The sequence below is a fragment of the Cetorhinus maximus genome, chromosome 15 (genome assembly GCF_964194155.1).
Source record: "Cetorhinus maximus chromosome 15, sCetMax3.hap1.1, whole genome shotgun sequence".
Classification (NCBI taxonomy): Eukaryota; Metazoa; Chordata; class Chondrichthyes; order Lamniformes; family Cetorhinidae; genus Cetorhinus; species Cetorhinus maximus.
The window spans coordinates 100,761,247-100,778,504 of NC_135893.1; the positions used below are offsets into that span (position 1 = coordinate 100,761,247).

The 17,258-nt window shown below is 41.1% G+C and overlaps 1 protein-coding gene and 1 long non-coding RNA gene across 2 annotated transcripts in view; one reads left to right on the forward strand and one right to left on the reverse strand.

Moving 5' to 3' along the window:
- Positions 1 to 2,412: 2,412 nt before the first annotated feature.
- LOC144691061 (bromodomain-containing protein 8-like) overlaps positions 2,413 to 17,258 on the reverse strand; it is an 88,369-nt gene continuing 73,523 nt past the window's right edge. The window contains 4 exon segments of the mRNA XM_078559091.1: positions 2,413 to 2,795; positions 4,810 to 4,889; positions 7,782 to 7,959; positions 14,448 to 14,516. Coding sequence (XP_078415217.1) covers positions 4,836 to 4,889; positions 7,782 to 7,959; positions 14,448 to 14,516 — 301 coding nt within the window. The 3' untranslated portion in view covers positions 2,413 to 2,795; positions 4,810 to 4,835.
- On the forward strand, positions 3,665 to 7,557 carry LOC144691062 (uncharacterized). The gene is made up of 2 exons (XR_013579032.1): positions 3,665 to 3,817; positions 7,197 to 7,557. It is a non-coding gene; the product is annotated as an uncharacterized LOC144691062 (long non-coding RNA).

Below are 17,258 nucleotides of genomic sequence, written 5' to 3' on the forward strand. Positions count from 1 at the left end.
CATCCCTACCAATTACCATATGTTTCCTCCTGGTAGATCTCACCTCTGCACCCTAAATTCTGAGGACTGCCGATCTTAGCACACTTGGATAGGAATTGTCTTGTATTTGACGCCCTAGGTGAACCTTCAGCCTGGCACCTCCCCCACAATTAACTTTCAAAAATGAATACAGTAAAGTGGTCCCACTCTCACAACCACTAAAAATGGTCAAACTCACTGTTATCCGCGGCCTGCCCTCAGACATTGCTCCAGTCTCAACCCCCCCCCACCCCCACCCCTGCCCCACTGCTCTGCTTCTACAGCACTATGTTCCCTTGGTGCTGCCCACTAGATTTGTGTGCTCCGCTCCCATTCCTCTCAAGACCTCAACCTGCATCACCACAAGATCACCCTGGAGCTTACTGAATGGTTGAATTTGAAATCATGGAACTCTTAAGTAACCGGCGTTTTTAATCAGTGGCACCATCCATTCCCAGTGCATGATGCCAGATAATATAAACTAACTGTAGTGTGTATATGAAAAAAGCTGAAACAGTCTTGCCTCTAAAATAATTCTTAAGTGCGGTCACCCAAAAATAAAAACTTTGGTGTTTTGGGTGTTGTGGGGAGAGAGAAATGTAATTTTTTCATCTACCTTCTGAGTGTCTTACTGCACTGGTGCTAGATGTTACTGAAGTGGCATCTCAGGATGCATCATCGGATCACCCAGGCTTGGCCAAATTGCAGATATAAGTTTTAAAAACGTCTGCAGTTTAAAAAAAAAGACTAGAATGAATATGACATTTTGGCCAGGCCAGGAAGCTGATGACTAGCCTACGGGTCAGTTCATAAACTAAAGAAGTGTGACCTTTGGGTCAGGATAAAATAATTGATGAATAGTCTATGAATAAACCTCAGGGTAAAGCTGAGATATGCTGATCACCTGGCACAGCAGCAAAACATCAGGATATATAAGCAAAGTTCACGTTTTGGAATAAACTGTGAACATTGTTTGTGCTAAAGATCAGGTCATTCTGTGTTTGTTTTACAAATCCCTCTAACTGCAGTGGTAATGAATAGGTCATTTCGTGTTTATGTTGTAAACTCATTTATAATTAAGGATGTAATGAATTAGACATACAAGATAAAAACATTGAGTTAATGATGAGTTATCCAAAGATATACATACATTTATAAAATTGAAAGAAACTGTGTAAAGGACACTTCCCGTATGCACACATGTACTGAATAAAACTGCTGCTTGATGCTACCTACAGTTGACTCTGTGTCGAGTGGCTTTTAGATATTCCACAACACCTTCAAAAATCTGTATATCCTCCCAACTACAGCTCCACTGTTTTGTCTGCTACAAGGTGTCGCGTCCCAGTTCTATGCCCATCTCTCCATTCAAATCCCTTCAATCTGGCTTCACTGCTGTTTCAGAATGCCCTTGTTAAAATGATATCCAGTCTGTCTATGGTGCACTAACCCTCCTTGCCATCTGTGTGGCATTCAATCCAGTTGACTGTATCATCCTTTGCCACCTCTTTTGTGGGACTGTTCTTGTTTGGTTTTATTCCAAAATATCTCAACTCAGCCAGTGCATCTTCAGCAAAGGCTTTGTCATTCTGACCCTGCATAGTCACCTCTGGAGTTTCCTAAGAATTTATTAATGGGTCCCTCCTCTCCCTTCATCTTGCCCTTCTTGGTGGTTGATGTTGAGTGGCTATTGTTGGTAAGTTAGGGCCAGTTCTCTATCAATTCCATTATGAAACTGACAACTTTCAGTAGCAGCAGCACAACCTAATGAAGACTCTCCCTGACTATGGGAAGCATACAGCTTGCATTCAATACCTCTCCATGTAGGGATCTGGCCACCTCTCATCCCACCAGTACTTGTGCTCTCTGTGTTTCTTTTGTCTTTTACATTTGCCTCTTCTTTTTCTGTATTTTGCCTACTCAGTTTTCCAACACAGTTTCCACAAATTTCCTCAAACTAAAAGATTAGCCACTTGAAAACAGATCCATATGTTTGTTTGCAAATCTCAGTTTGCTGCAACCTTGAGTTAGCTTTGGAAAAGTTTTGTATAAATAGATCTGGACTCTTAACTCTGAACTCTTAATATTTAGTTTAGTTTGATATTGATTAAAGGTTTCATTTATCATGTTTTGTGAATGTTTTCATTAAATTGCTTATTCGTAGCAGTAAAAGAAACCACCCCTTGTGTTACAGAATGAGAATATAAATGTAACTTCTGGGCTCTAATATTAAATCGAAAGGAATATAGGGAAGACTGCAAGGAAAAAGATTGGGAAATATATTTTTTAAGCCCAACAGACCTATTATTTTGAGAAGACAAGTTGAATACAGGATGGCGTGAGGAAAGGGAGCAAGAACATTGAAAATAAGTTATACTTTGTGCAAAGTAAAACCATGTTATTAGACTTTATTGACAAATTGTGAATGAAGTTCAACTGTGAGATGTCAGTCAATAAACTTTAGGAAATTGAACTAAACACAGGAACTACAAAAACTTCTATTGAAAAAAGCAAAAAAAAATGTATTTTCCTTTTTGGTGTAAGGAATGTGCCCCGTAGACTAACAACTGTCTGCATTCCTGTGGCTCTTCTCCAACTTGTAATAACTTGTATACAGTGATTGCTGTCCCTTCTGCCATGTTATTTACCATGTAATGTAACAGAATGTAACAGCTACAACTGTTAGAACTGAATTCAAAAACACTGCATTAAGGCTGCAACGAGAAACCAAAGACGAAAACATTCACTTTCAATCATCTCCTCCAACAGCAGAAATACTGTAAAAAAGAAAGGTCAAGTTAGTTTAATTAGAGATACATTTGATCTGAAATACTAGCATTATTTTACCTACAAATGGGATGTTTCTGGCATGACAGGCCTTCCAACAATTGTGTTACAACACTATTAGTGATACAATAATTTAGAGGTGCAAATATTGTCAACATGGAAAAAAAAGATACCCACAGAAGTCAAATAATAAAGTACACATAAATGGATCCAAATCAAAACTGTATGCCTACACCCACATTGTTTGCTAAGTGTACAAAATGTCAGAAAGCTACTAAAAATTACATTATTGTCTTCAGTCTAATAATCATTTTCTTTCCAAATAAAGGTTATACCCCATATATGAATGATGTAACATCACGCATAGCATGTGCAGAGTATAAACTGTTTGGAAGTAGGCAGGAAAGTTCAATAAAAGCACCCCGAATGGACACCTTAAATAGCCGCAGCCTGTAAGCATCGAGAGATGTTACAATTTTTGCAAACGCTTTCGATATTTTCTTGGGTGCTCTTCACTCCCATACGTGGACCGAGATTCTTAGATTTAGCTGTGTGCCAATACTGCCCACTTTTGTTATACAAGACCACAACCCAGGGCATTAACAATGGAATTGTGATCCGAACTATATATTGCAACTTTGCATGTGTCCTCATGGTGTACCTCTTCAATTCACTTCCTTTCTTAGAAAAGAAATAAACTGTCCGCCCTATTTCTTTCCTGGGCTTGTTTTTGGCATTAGGTTTCTTTCTAAGTAAATTCTAGCTACAAAAACAATGATCATCTTTATTTTAGCTTCCAGATTCAGACCCAGGATCCTAACTGCCTGTCCAAGTGTCTCTTTTCTCTTTCTGTTCACAGAATATGAAACGATGCAGCTTCCAACTTCTTCCCCATTCATTGATTCACCAATAGGCCCGTCAACCAAACTAATTATCCCCTCTCTTAAGCACATATTCAAAGCAGCCACCTCACAATGGGCTCAAATTAACAGAAATATACCCATAATAATAGGTATGTTGTTTTATTACATCTTCAGAGAAGACATTCATTCATTCTTAGGATGTGGACATTGTCCACCAGCATTTAATATCCATCCCTTGTTAACTTGAACCACTTCTTTGAGCCACTATCAGCAATTTGATATAACAGAGTGACTTGTTTCAGGGAGCAGTTAAGAGCCAAAAAAAAACCTGCTGGAGGCATGGGCCATCCATGGGTGAAGACACCTGCCTGATCTAAATACTAACCTCTCTCCCCGGGACCTCCCAGACTAACCCCAGCAAACCCACCTTCACTCCAAGCTCCAGCAACAATCCTGGTTCACTATGTCCTTTAGGGAAGGAAATCTACCATCCTTACCTGGTCTGGCCTACATGTGACTCCGGATCCACAGTAATGTGGTTGACTCTAAACTGCCATCTGAAATGGATTAGTAAGCCACTCAGTTGAAGGGCAGTTAGTGATGGGTAACAAATGCTAGCCTTGCCAGCGACACCCACATCCCATGAAAGAATAAGAAAAACCACGTTGGTCTGGGACTAAAGTCACGTATAGGTCACAGGATAAGTCTTCCCTAAAGGACATAGTGAATCATTTGGGTCATTTTAATGACACCAGCTTTATTTTCTTTAAACTGAATGCAAACTTAAAATGGGATTGAACTCTTGATCTTTGGATTATTAGTCCAGTAACATAATTTCACGACTGTACCTGATATTGCTTAAACCCACCACCCCTCCCCGAGTCATTGTAGAAAATAATAAAGATAGCTGGCTCATTAATGAATCTAATGCTCCTTTCAATGTTGCAGTCTTTTTTTTAAACTGAAAATTTGCTTTTTTCTTAAAGCCCTTAAACAAAAAATAATTTGCAAGTCCTCTCCCTGACAAAAAGCTTCTGCTGCAGAAAAGTGATCTATGCAAATTCCTCCAGAAGTACCAAGAGTGGGAGGAATGGGTAAACAAATGATAAAAGAATCATTTTACACTAAACTGTAGCATTACCTTGATTTTCTGTTAGATGCAAGCTTTTACCCACTGAGGGTCTTGTTAAAGTCACCCAACTCCACTGCTTCCAATATATCCTATGCAGTTAAAGGTGGAAAATTACTATTACAGATCAATAAAATCAAGAGAGCTTCTTTACAATAACGGGATGGATCCCAACATAGGCAGGCATTCATGTCTGCTCAGGGATCAGGCACAAGACCGACAGGAATGTATCACAAGTGTGGTACATTCTCATTAATTTTGTGCCTGATTCAACTTCTCTGCTTCATTTAATTTCTCTTCTCTTCTTTTAGGCCCCTTTGTTCCATTCAACTTTCACTGGTCAAGAACAAATGTAAGCGACTGAGGTGAATCATTTAGCTGTCTCCTCACAAACCTGTCTTCTGACAGCTGAGCTGCCTGTCCCCAAAACACAGCCGCTGTTTTAAGGAGGTTGGATTCATTTAGTTACAAAATACCACAAACATGGCTTCTGTTTGTTGAGAATGAATTGGTTCACCATGGAAATTGGTTTATCGTGGAAATTTCCACAGCAGAAAGTTGTGAACAAATCCAGTGAGCAGTTAATATCGAGGAACAGCTAAAGAGGGAAAATGTGTTGGAAAAAGGGTAAAATGCGCACAGAAACATATTATTTGTGTGGGATTAAATCACTAACGTTTTCTTTTACCTATTCTGAAACACTGGTAGATCAGGCAAGAATGACGCAGATTTCTTATATACAGAGCCCCATTTCATAAGTAAGCAGGATAAAGATTCTACATATACCACCTCTGTTCCTCTAAGGAAGCATGATGGAGCTTTTTCATGTCTATCTGAATGGGATTTTAGGGAATTAAATAGTACTGGTTGATCTCCTGTGATACTCTTTCGAGTTATCAACAGTCACAGATTGCAACTCTTTTCGAGTACAATCACAGTTTGGGGTAAGTGCAGTCTTAAGTCTCGGTGAAGTGAGAACAATGGACCCCTTTTGAGCAAATGTCTGCTGTTCTTTGGCAAATACGTTACTTCAGCGCCATTCTGTGGTGAGTATTAAATACTGCAGTTACAATCGACATAAAAGGATTTGAGTTCAATTAATCGACAGTCATGTAATATTAATGGAGTAAAGCTACACTCACAGCAGCACCTCAGATTATAATACATGGGAATAGCAGTGGGTCACCTGAGATCATGGCTGATCTGTAACCTAAGTCCATTCACCTGTTTTGGCCCCATATCCCTTAATTTCTTCGGCTAGTAAAAAAAATGATCAATCTTAGGTTTAAAATTATTGGTTGAACCATTAACACTGCTTTTTGAAGAGGTTTACTTAACGTCTCTTCTAATTTATCCCTTGGAGTCCTGATAACATTGTTGAATCCAACTGCACTCAAACTCACACATGTTTTTATAAGGTACGGCGTCCAAAATTGTACACAGTACTCCAGATATGGTCTAACCAAGGCTTTGTATAGCTGTAGCAAAACTTCCTCCCCTTCATATTCTAGATAAAAAAGGGTAATATTTCATTTGCCTTTTTGATTATTTTTTGTACTTATTAAATTTTATTGATCAGTGAATCAGTGGATCCCTTAAGCTCTTTGGACCTTCACTGTTCCTTGCTGTTCATCATTTAAAAATGGCAGTACCACTATAATGTTGAAACCACTCATCATTTTTAATATGTAATAGTTAGCATCTGAGAATATTGTCCTTATACCTCTCAGACTTGATCTTGAATACAGCCTCTCCATCTCTGCTTGGCTATGTCAGCAGTCTCAATCCTGAGGTCATGGCACTTAATTGGCATTCTCACAGAGAGGGTATAATCATGATCGAGTGTAAATAGGAAATGCAACAATACTGACGGAAGATATAGCATTCTGATGTAGGTTAATCCATTGAATATTGATGCAAAATGGAAGAATTTTGTACTGCTTCTTAACCCTCAAAATACTCAACACAGGAGTGTTTGATTTTGGACAATTTGGGCAGAAAGTGAAAAATGCCCCATTCACTAGCACCTGCATTGTCATAATTTGCTATGATTAGTAGAAATCAAAATTTTAAAATAACAGCTTAAAATAATTAATTTCACATAAAACAGGAGGTCAAAAGCCATTATGTATGTCAGGTAGTTCAAACAGATGACTTTTCAATTCCTGAATAAATGGTCACAAATTTGAACCCTTAAGCTCATTCAAAATAGCATACTTCCATTTCAGCAAGGGTACGAGTGTAATGCACTCAGACATCTCACGACAAGTTGGAAGGCTGCGACGTGAATTTGAAAATTGACTGTCCAACTGATCACATTTGAACAACGTTACATGTCAGCAGATCAGCGTGGCTTTTTGGACAAGCCAACAACTGGACAAGCTTTCTTGCTCTTCCAGCTCGAGAAAGAAATGTGAATGCAGTTCCACTCTCCGAAGTGAAGAAAGTAAATGTATGGTTGTCGTCCTACCGCCATTAACTGGTCATCTCAATTAAAGAAACTACAGAATGAAAATGAATAAACGTTACATTGGTACAGTAAGGGATGTTCTTCTGAGGTTGAATTTCAGGCACATTGTTGGGAAGAATAGAGAAAGCTTTGCATGTAATGTACTAATAGATATCTGATCTGGACATGCTTGATGCTAATACCTGTACCCGAAGTGGAAATTATTCTACTTCTTGGGACGAAAATCCCTCACTATAAATACACAAAACTTCACACCAAGTCGTTAAATAAAATGAGCTGCTGACAATCAAGTTCTGCATCTTTTACATCATAAAATAATCATTGTAATATACTATCGGTCAAACGTGCCACAAGTCTGTCCACTGTATTAATGGCTTCTTACAACTTAACCATAGAGACCCAAAAGGCAAAGTTGTTCTTCCAAGTTGGCTGATCAGCTTTACCTGAATTCTATTCTAAAATAAGTGAAACCTAGATAAAAGGTAGTGTAAGGAGAAGGACCCATGCATTATACCTGGATCTGTTCCAAGACATCTCGCTGCATTTCCACAGTTTTGTGATAAACATCATGATCAGAGCTGTTGTACATCACTGCATTCTGGAACATCAGCATAATATCCCGTTGGAATTCTGCTGTTGTGTGAATCAGCCCTTTTCTGATGTTTCTCTTTATATTGGACAAATCCATTGGTCTGTAATAAACAGATGCAATGACAATTGGCTGCATGACAGATTATTGAAAGACACAGGTGATGTCTTAAATAGAACAATTCTTGATAGCAAGCACAATTTTGTGACGGTGCACAGAGACTTTCTCATTATCAAATTGCAGGATGTTAACAACTGAAAGCTGATATGCGGAAAAGTTTCAAGAAACCACTCCCAACAGAAAGGGTAAATAAATACTGTAAGTCATCATAACATTTATGAAATTGTTCAACATTTTATTTAAGTTAGCTTTGATGACCTGTGCGCACGGCATTGATTCTGTGGCTGAAAATGTACAATTGAAACTCCTCTGCTGGGGAAGAGTATCCTTTGAAGTGAAGCTTGTATGTTGAGAGAGAGAAATGTGTGTATTGGGCAAAAGCTTATGGTGCAGTAGCATAGTGCTAATGTCACAGGATTAGCAATCCAAAGGCCCAGGCTAATGCTCTGGGGACATGGGCTCAAATTCCACCACGGCAGCTGTGATTCAATTAATAAATCTGTAATTAAAAGCTAGTCTCAGTAATGGTGACCATAAAATCATAGTCGATTATTGTAAATACCCACCTGGTTCACTAATGCCCTTTAGGGAAGAAAATCTGCCATCCTTACATGGTCTGGCCTACAAGTGACTCCAGACCCACAGCAATGTGATTGACTCTTAAATACCCTCTGAAATGGCCTAGCAAGCAACTCAATTGTATCAATCCGCTATAGAAAAGTCAATAAAGAATGAAACTGGACGGGCCACCTGGCATTGACAACAACAGCACACCCAGCTCTGTTGACCCTGCAAAGTCCTCCTTACTAACATCTGGTGATTTGTGTCAAAATTGGGAGAACGGATTAGTCAAGCAACATCCCAACATAGTCATACTCATGAAATCATACCTTACAGATAACGTCTGAGACACCAACATCACCACCCCCAAGTGTGCTCTGTCCCACCGACAGTACAGACCCAGCACATGTGGCAGCACAATGGTATACATTCAGGAGGGAGTTGCCCCAGGAGTCCTCAACATTGACTCTGGACCCCATGAAGTCTCATAGCATCAGGTCAAACATGGGCAAGGAAACCTCCTGCTGTTTATCACCTTCTGCCCCTCCCATTTTGAACGCCACTTGGAAGAAACACCGAGGGTGGCAAGGGCGCAGAATGTACTCCGGCTGGGGGACTACAATCACCAAGAATGGTTCGGTAGCACCACTACTGACTGAGCCCTGAAGGATATGGTTGCTAGACTGGGTCTGCAGCAGTTGGTGAGGGAACCAACAAGAGGGAAAATCCTACTTGTCCTTGTCCTCACCAATCCACCTGTCGCAGATGTATCTGACCATGATGGTATTGGTAGGAGTGAGCACCTTAAATGTTGAAGGGAAACTTTAACCTACTGCCCACCACCTCTACCCACCCATTCCAAGTCCTTGCTGAAGGTCAAGGCACTGATCAGTGGAGTGGGAAGAGGATGTGTGTTTGCACCCCAACACCCGCCCCCCCCGCCATAAGATCAACCTAGCGTGTGACCTTGTTTCAGGGTTTGAAATGGTAGGAGTTGTCCCTGAACTACCAATAACAGGAATTGATTTGGCTGGCAGAAAGGTGTTAGCCAGCGAAAGAACAGAGGTCAACATCAACCAGCAGAAAACTGCAGGAGAACAGAAAGCTGGTGAAGCTCCAGAGGCCCAAAAGAGTGAAATAGCACCCATAAACATTGAGTGAGGGCTACTCAAATGTTAGAAGGCTGAAGGCAGGCCAGTAAAGCTAAAAAAAAGGTCCAGGAAGGAGCAATAGATTCTAAAATAGATTCATAGAGAATCGCAGAATTAAAGAGGGCAGAGAAAGAGACAGTGAGGGAGATGCCTCACGTAGTCAAAGAGTCTGAAAGAAGGCAAGTTAGTAAACCAGGAAAGGAAATGGTTAAGGAATTGCCTGAAGTATGGCTGGCAGAAACCTTCTTTCCAAATTTTAAGAGGGACAATGGGAGACCCCAAACAGATGAGGTGATAGGGAGTGAGATGCCTCACACAGTTGAAAAGCCACAAGGAAGTATTGCCAGATCTACAACTCCACTTGAGGGCAGAAGTGTTTCAGGGGACATGGAACAAGTTAGAAGAGCACCCACTCCCAAGTCAAAGGCGCCAGCTTGGATGTCAATGATTGGTTTAGCCAATAGTTTTATGGCAAATTTAAATGGGGATCAGGAAAGTTCCCAAATTAGCCCAGAAAGAGTGATGGTGATGCCTCACTTAGTTGAAAAACCATCCAGAGGTTCAGCAAGAACTGACCATCCACCACAGGGAAGTAGTGTTCCAAAAGGCATGAAGCATCCCACCCAACTAACCAGCAGAGGGATCCCAACCAGATTGGACGCCATACTTACCCACCTTAATGCAGAATCGCAAGGCAACCCTGTCGGGTTGTCCTCTGCATTTAAAATGATCCATAAAACCCACCAAGCTACAGCATGGTAGCCCTACCTGGTGTGGATGTGGGAGAGGCCCCTTCAAGAAGGCCATCTTCCTGTCATCCAGGTCCAGAAAGGTTGACCCAAATTCAGGAGCAGACTGCCTGCCTGTTGCTGTGCCAATCCAAAGCACCTAGGCAACAGAAGCTGAAACACCTCAGTTGTGCCAGTGCCCAAGCCAGAGACTGAACCGGCATCCCCAAAAGAGACCAAAGTCCCATCAAGACAGCTGAATCTCCTCACGATCAGCCTAACCACAGTCGTTGGCTTTGAACAGCTGAACCCACTGGTTACCAAGGTGGACAGGGAGAAACTAAGCTGGACAAGAGCAGTTCAGCCCTATGATCAAAAGGCTTGGCACTCACAGAGTAAGTGCTCAGCATTCCCCTGTGGATATCCCAGAGCTGCTTGACCATCATTCACACCGAATGTTAACCACCCTGTAAAACCTCCAGACCTTTAGGGGACACTTAATCAGGAGTTGAACAGGCAAGGTTCTGAAACCAGTATCTTTGTTTGTTTATGTTTGTTTATGCCTGATCCCCAACAAAGGAAATTCAGAACTTTGGTACTAATAGACTTCCCATAAGGGCAGATTTGAATCTTCCCAACTCAATCTATACAATCCACATCCCAGGACAATGTCCTTGCTGATGCACTAGCTCAGATTTAAACCTCAAAAAAATGCAGCAGGGAACTGCCAATGCCCCTGCTAGCTGTGAATGAGAAAATGCATGCATACTTCTTTACCTCCTATTCTCCCTTCATAAGACCACATACAAAAATAGAATTCATTTATTTTTCTCTGAGGCTGTGAGGACTGTGGCGGGCGGCAGGGGGTGGTTAGGGGGGTGGGGGAGGTGGAATGAAGACCTCACTGTGTATATTTTTATAAAATAGATAGGTATCCTCATAGCTATTTCTAAAATTTCAAAAGCTGGACTACAACCTTGTAAAATGGCTGAAGCTATGTCGGTGTGTGACCCTTGAACAAAAGGAGCTACCTGGCAGTATCGCAGGAATTGGCACCTCGTCATCTCTGAAGCAACACTAATGGGCTGCAGAGACCGAATTCAAAGAGAATTATACAAAGGTCATTTGCATTTCATAAGCCAGGCTGGCCAACTGGAGCCTATTCGTCTGCTAGGACAAGGGGCCCCACAACCTTCCTTTTATGTCTTAATGGTTGGAACATTTAACCATCTCAGGGACCCAAACAAAGAATGGAAAGCCCTTGTCAAAGACAATGTGGAGAGGTGGGAGTCATGTGACATGAACCTCTAGCTGGTGGAACCAATTATATTGCCCTGCTGTACTGCAAACTCAGTCTGCCATTTTACCATTTAACTAGCAGCAGCACAGAAATGGGGTGCTGCCCAGACTGAATACCTGGTCCTATCTACACTTTCTACTGGAAAGTCTGTACCATTGCCTACAAGACAGACACGCAGAGATGAATCAATCTTATTGTGTGAAGTCAACTCCACTGGAAAAGTGAATTGTACAGTATCGGATTTCAGCCTGTTGACCTTTGTGAAGGAATACTTCATTGGACTTTGAGACTCTGGAAGAGGCGGGGGGGATGGACACTTGCTACTGGTTGGAGTCATACCTAGCACAAAATAAGATGGTTGTGGTTGTTGGAGGTCAATCATCTCAGTCCTAGGACACTTCTGCAGGAGTTCCTCAGGGTTGATGTCCTAGGCTCAACCATCTTCAGCTGCTTCATCAATGACCTTCCCTCCATCATAAAATCAGAAGTGGGCATGCTCGCTGATGATTGTGCAATGTTCAGCACCATTTGTGATTTTTTTTTATTCCTTCATGGGATGTGAGCATAGCTGGCTAGGCCAGCATTTATTGCCTATCCCTAATTGCCCTTGAGAAGCCCTCATAGCCCATGAAAGAAAAAAAAAATCATCAGTTGGAGCAGACACAGATTACTTGCTGGAGCAACTTCAGACAGTTTAAGAGATGATTTTTAAAATTTGTTCACAGGATATGGGCATCACTGGCTAGGTCAGCATTTATTGCCCATCCCTAATTGCCCTAGAGAAGGTGCTGGTGAGCTAACTTCTTGAACCGCTGCAGTCCATGTGGTGTAGGTACACCCACAGTGCTGTTAGGGAGGGAGTTCCAGGATTTTGACCCAGCAACACTGCACACTGCATAGAACAGTAAGAAACCCATTACTTTGATAAGGAGGGAATGAGGGTGACAGTTACATTAATCAGAAAGGAATTTTCCATCAAAGGCAAGTTTTGGCCAATTGATCCCTGGACCAATTACTATCCTTTCGAAACCAACTACATGATTTCCTCTGCAGTACTTGTGCTTTGTCTTGGATTTATTCTGGGAATCTCACTCCTAAGTAAAAGGCGTGCCTCGAGTAAAGTCATCTGTTTCAAGAATAGTCTTGCAAAATTTAAATTTTCATTGTGCCTTTTTGCACAGGTTGTGACTGCCTTTGCAATTCTCACTTATACCTGAAAGGAAGGCAACCAGCGGAGAAGCTGTGAGGATTAGTTGTGTTTTGGGGAAACACAAAAGGCTCTGATGACTTTCTTGGGAGGGTCTGCAGTCTTAGAACAGGTGCCAAGTTTCTTTCTGCTTTTCTCTTACTGTTTCAGTGGTTACAGTGCCAATCTCAATACTTGTGGCTTATGTAGAAAACTACGCACATCTGTTTTGCTCCTTGAACTTCATTCTTCTCGCGTTATCAGTTATGTTCCATGACATCTATCAAGCTTTCATCTATTGATATCTACTACATCTATTATCTACATTGCCTCATACCCAGATGCCTGCACAGACTCTAGCTACCCTTCTGTGATGATCCGCTTCTCAATTTTTGGACACGGTTAATAGACAGGAAACATGATCTAAAACCTCATTCCCTGTAAGCTGTGCAAAGTCCCTGCACACACACACACACAAGACTGCCCGTTTCTTATCATACATGTGCAGTTGTACAAAGAATTTAAAGAGACCACACACTCCAGGCTTTTAATGTTTTCAAATATTTCACAGGGAACTACCATTTATGGAGGGACATTGTCCAGGTTTGAATTCTAGAAATTTAAAGATGGACAGACATTCTGGAGATCTGCTTGTTTACCTTTGGGGATCAGGCAGTATTTATGAAGAATTTTATCCTCTGGAGATTAAATTAAAAGACAAGAAAGAAAGACTTGCATTCACGTCCATGAGACATCTCAAAGTGCTTTACTTTTTGAAGTATAATCACTGTTGGAATTTAGGAAGCGGGGCAGCTAAATTGCGCTCAGCAAAGTCCCACAAAAAGCAATTTGATAATGGCCAGATATTCTGATATTTTGTTATGCTGACTGAGAGATAAATATGGACCAGGAAACCGAGGATAACTCCCTGCTCTTCTTCGAAATAGTGCCATGGGATCTCATACATCCACCCAAGCAGGCAGATGGAGCCCAGGTTTAATGCCTCATCCGAAAGACAGCTCATCTGACAATGCAATGCTCCCTCAGTGCTGCACTGGAATGTCAGCTTGATTTTTGTGCTCAAGGCCTGAAGTGAGACTTGAACCCAGAACCCTGTTATTTAGGGGCAAGTGTGCTACCAATTGAATCACAGCTCTCACAAATAGGTGGAAGATATGGACCGTCTGTGGAAGCAATAATCATAGTGGATTAAATATTATTTCCTCACACAGAGATATCTGGTTTGGAGAATTATTGTTAAATGCAGGCAAAAGCTTTTGGAGTATATTATTCTGTGCTGTTGGACCATGCAAATCTTATTCATGGAAAGCAACGGGCTAGCCTGAGTAATGGACCTACACAAATAGAAAAGTTGACTTTCTTTGGAAATTGAAGTTAACCTTTCTCCAGATTATTAAATAAATGGTCCAAGAAACCGAGGTCTGTCAAATGAGCACGGTTGTTGAATTAAGACAAGCTTTTTAAACTTTCTTAGAGTTTAGCTGTGTACTCGTGTGCGTTACCCTGTACCCCTGACACTCTTACCTGCACACTCGGCTGTGATATCCAGGAACACGCTCTTCAGTTACTGGGTTCAAAAACAGACTAGCAAATCTGCAATTCCAGAGTGATCAGCACAGTGAATACATTGGCACAAAAAATACCTGTTTTCCTATTCCTTAAACTAGGCACCACAAGCAATGAAGTCCATTCAAAATCTTATGTTACTAATAGAATCCTCAAAGTCAGAAAATACACAGCTTTATAAGGTTAGGACTGTTGTACCAAGAAACCCAGAATGAGCAATACAACTGATCTAGAGTGTTACTCTCTCTCTCTCCCCTGCCTGTATGTCTTGGTCTCCTCTTTTCTGTCTGTCTCTCACTTATTCTTCTATCTCTATCTCTAGTCTTTCTCTCTATAAAGACAATTTTACAAATGGGTTGGAGGTGACTCTCATCTGTCTGGACCAGGCCAGAAATTGGCTGCAAGATGTGCATGATTTCCTGGCTCTTAAGTAGGATGTGCTGGAGTTTCCAATACATGCTCCTGGTGGCAAGGCTCCTGCCAGGAGCACATGGTAGGAAAATCAGTGCTTAAAGGTTTTTCCTTCTCTGTTTCTTCCATTACGGCTCTCTTTTGCTCTTTGTTCTGTGTTTCATATCATCTCTCCTTTTAGAACCATAGAAAAGTTACAGCACAGAAGGAGGCCATTCGGCCCATCTTGTCCATGCCAACCCGAGGACACCCAGGTGCCCTTTCTAATCCCACTTTCCTGCACCCAGCCCAAGCCCTGCAGTTTACAGCACTTAAGGTGCAGATCCAGGTACTTTTTTTTAAAGAGTTTAGAGTTTCTGCCTCTACCACCAACTTGGGCAGCGAATTCCAGACACCTACTACCCTCTGCATAAAAAAGTTCTTCCTCACGTCCCCCCTACACTTTCTTCCACTTACCTTGAATCTACGTCCCCTGGTTCTAGAATTTTCCACCAAGGGAAACAATTTTATCCTGTCCACTCTATCTATTCCCCTCATAATTTTGTACACATAATTTTCTGCTCACCTGTCAAGGAGACTTGGAGCCAGAATCGGGCTTCAAAACTCTGATGGTAGCATGAATTGTCTCGTCTTTTGTTGCGATTAGAGTTTGGGCAATATGCCATCTAATCGTGTTTACACAAGGAAGCTAGGGGCGAGGTCTGGACATGGAGGGAACAGAAGGCTGCAACCTACAGTTTGACGGTGAGGGTATGAAGTCAAATCATGTGGATGAATCGCTGGATGTATTAACTAATTGCTTTGAGCTGTTTATGTGCACCATTTCTGAATTACAGTTTTGGATATATACATGTTTATGAAAAATAGATGTCAGTAGATTTTCCCTGGCATTGCATGTAGGAAGTCAAGATCATGTATAGTTTTAGGTGAAGTTAAGTTAGAGGGCGGGGCTCACAGACATAATTTGGTTGCCATTTTAAAGTCATATATTCTGTCCTTATTTCTATATTTCTATTAAAAGTTCCTATCTTCACATTTCTAATTGAAGCTGCCTATGTAAACTTGCATCCTGTAATTATACCCTCCTGTCAGTGATGGCACTGCAACTGTTCCATTGACAGAAGGGTGTAAATATAAGTTTATAATAGGCAGTTTCTCTTTACAAATGGGAATATAGGAATTTATGAGGAGAAAAATGGGGTGCACAAAGATGTAAGATTTTTAGTAAGATATTTGTAAATTTCTCTGCAGTTGCAGACAGGAAGGTTTTTGAAAATTATTCTTGCATGGGTTGTGGGCATCGCTGATTTGGCCAGCATTTATTGCCCATCCCTAATTGCCCTTGAGAAGGTGGTGGTGAGCCACCTTCTTGAACCGCTGCAGTCCACGTGGTGTAGGTACACCCACAGTGCTGTTAGGGAGGGAGTTCCAGGATTTTGACCCAGCGACAGTGAAGGAACGGCGATATAGTTCCAAGTCAGGATGGTGTGTGGTTTGGAGGGTGCACAGATGTAATACACCATCCTCATCCTGAAGTCAATTTTATCATATTTACATAATTAGACCATAAATGTCACCTTCACACAGCACCCACTTATAAACAAAATAATGCAATCTTTGTTACATGTTATAATTCTCGTCCTCATAAAACTGACTTACTATGAGCAACACAAGTATCTATAATCTACAAGTATTACTAAAATTGATATGTCCTGTCACCTGTCAACATTACTTACATAAATTCCCATAATTATGTTCATTCCCTATTACATTTGTGATGACTTGTGATGCCTATAGATGCTTCTGTAATAGGATTTCCTTATTTAGAACTCTGTCACAGGTTTCAGTCACATATATCTCTGATTCTGTGCAATTTCCTATTAAGCAGCTTGGAGCTCCACTGACACTATCTGAGTGGCCAACTGTGCTAACCATAACCTCCCCTGTACAACAAACAATAGTTTTCACATAAATCAATCTGTTGCAATCTCCCTGGCTTGAATGTTGTGTCCTGCAATGTTAACTTTTGAGTTGAAATACTCCTAATTCTTAATGTCTATGGTGTGCTCATTTCTAGAAAAAAGTAGTAGAGGCATTCCTCTCAATTGTTGCCCTTCTCTGCTCTTATCATTACAAATTCTCCCAGAGACACAAAATAAGCAGCGAAATGGACATGCCCCATCCTCTCCACCAATCTGTAAAACAGTCATTGACCACCATCTCCCCTCCACTATTCAACAAAATGGCCTTCACCCATCTTTCCCCTCATGAACAGAAAAGCTGCTAACTCGTCACTTGGAGTATGAAACACCCTCCCAAATAAATGGCTAAACAGCCACTGCAACTCCTACTCTGAGA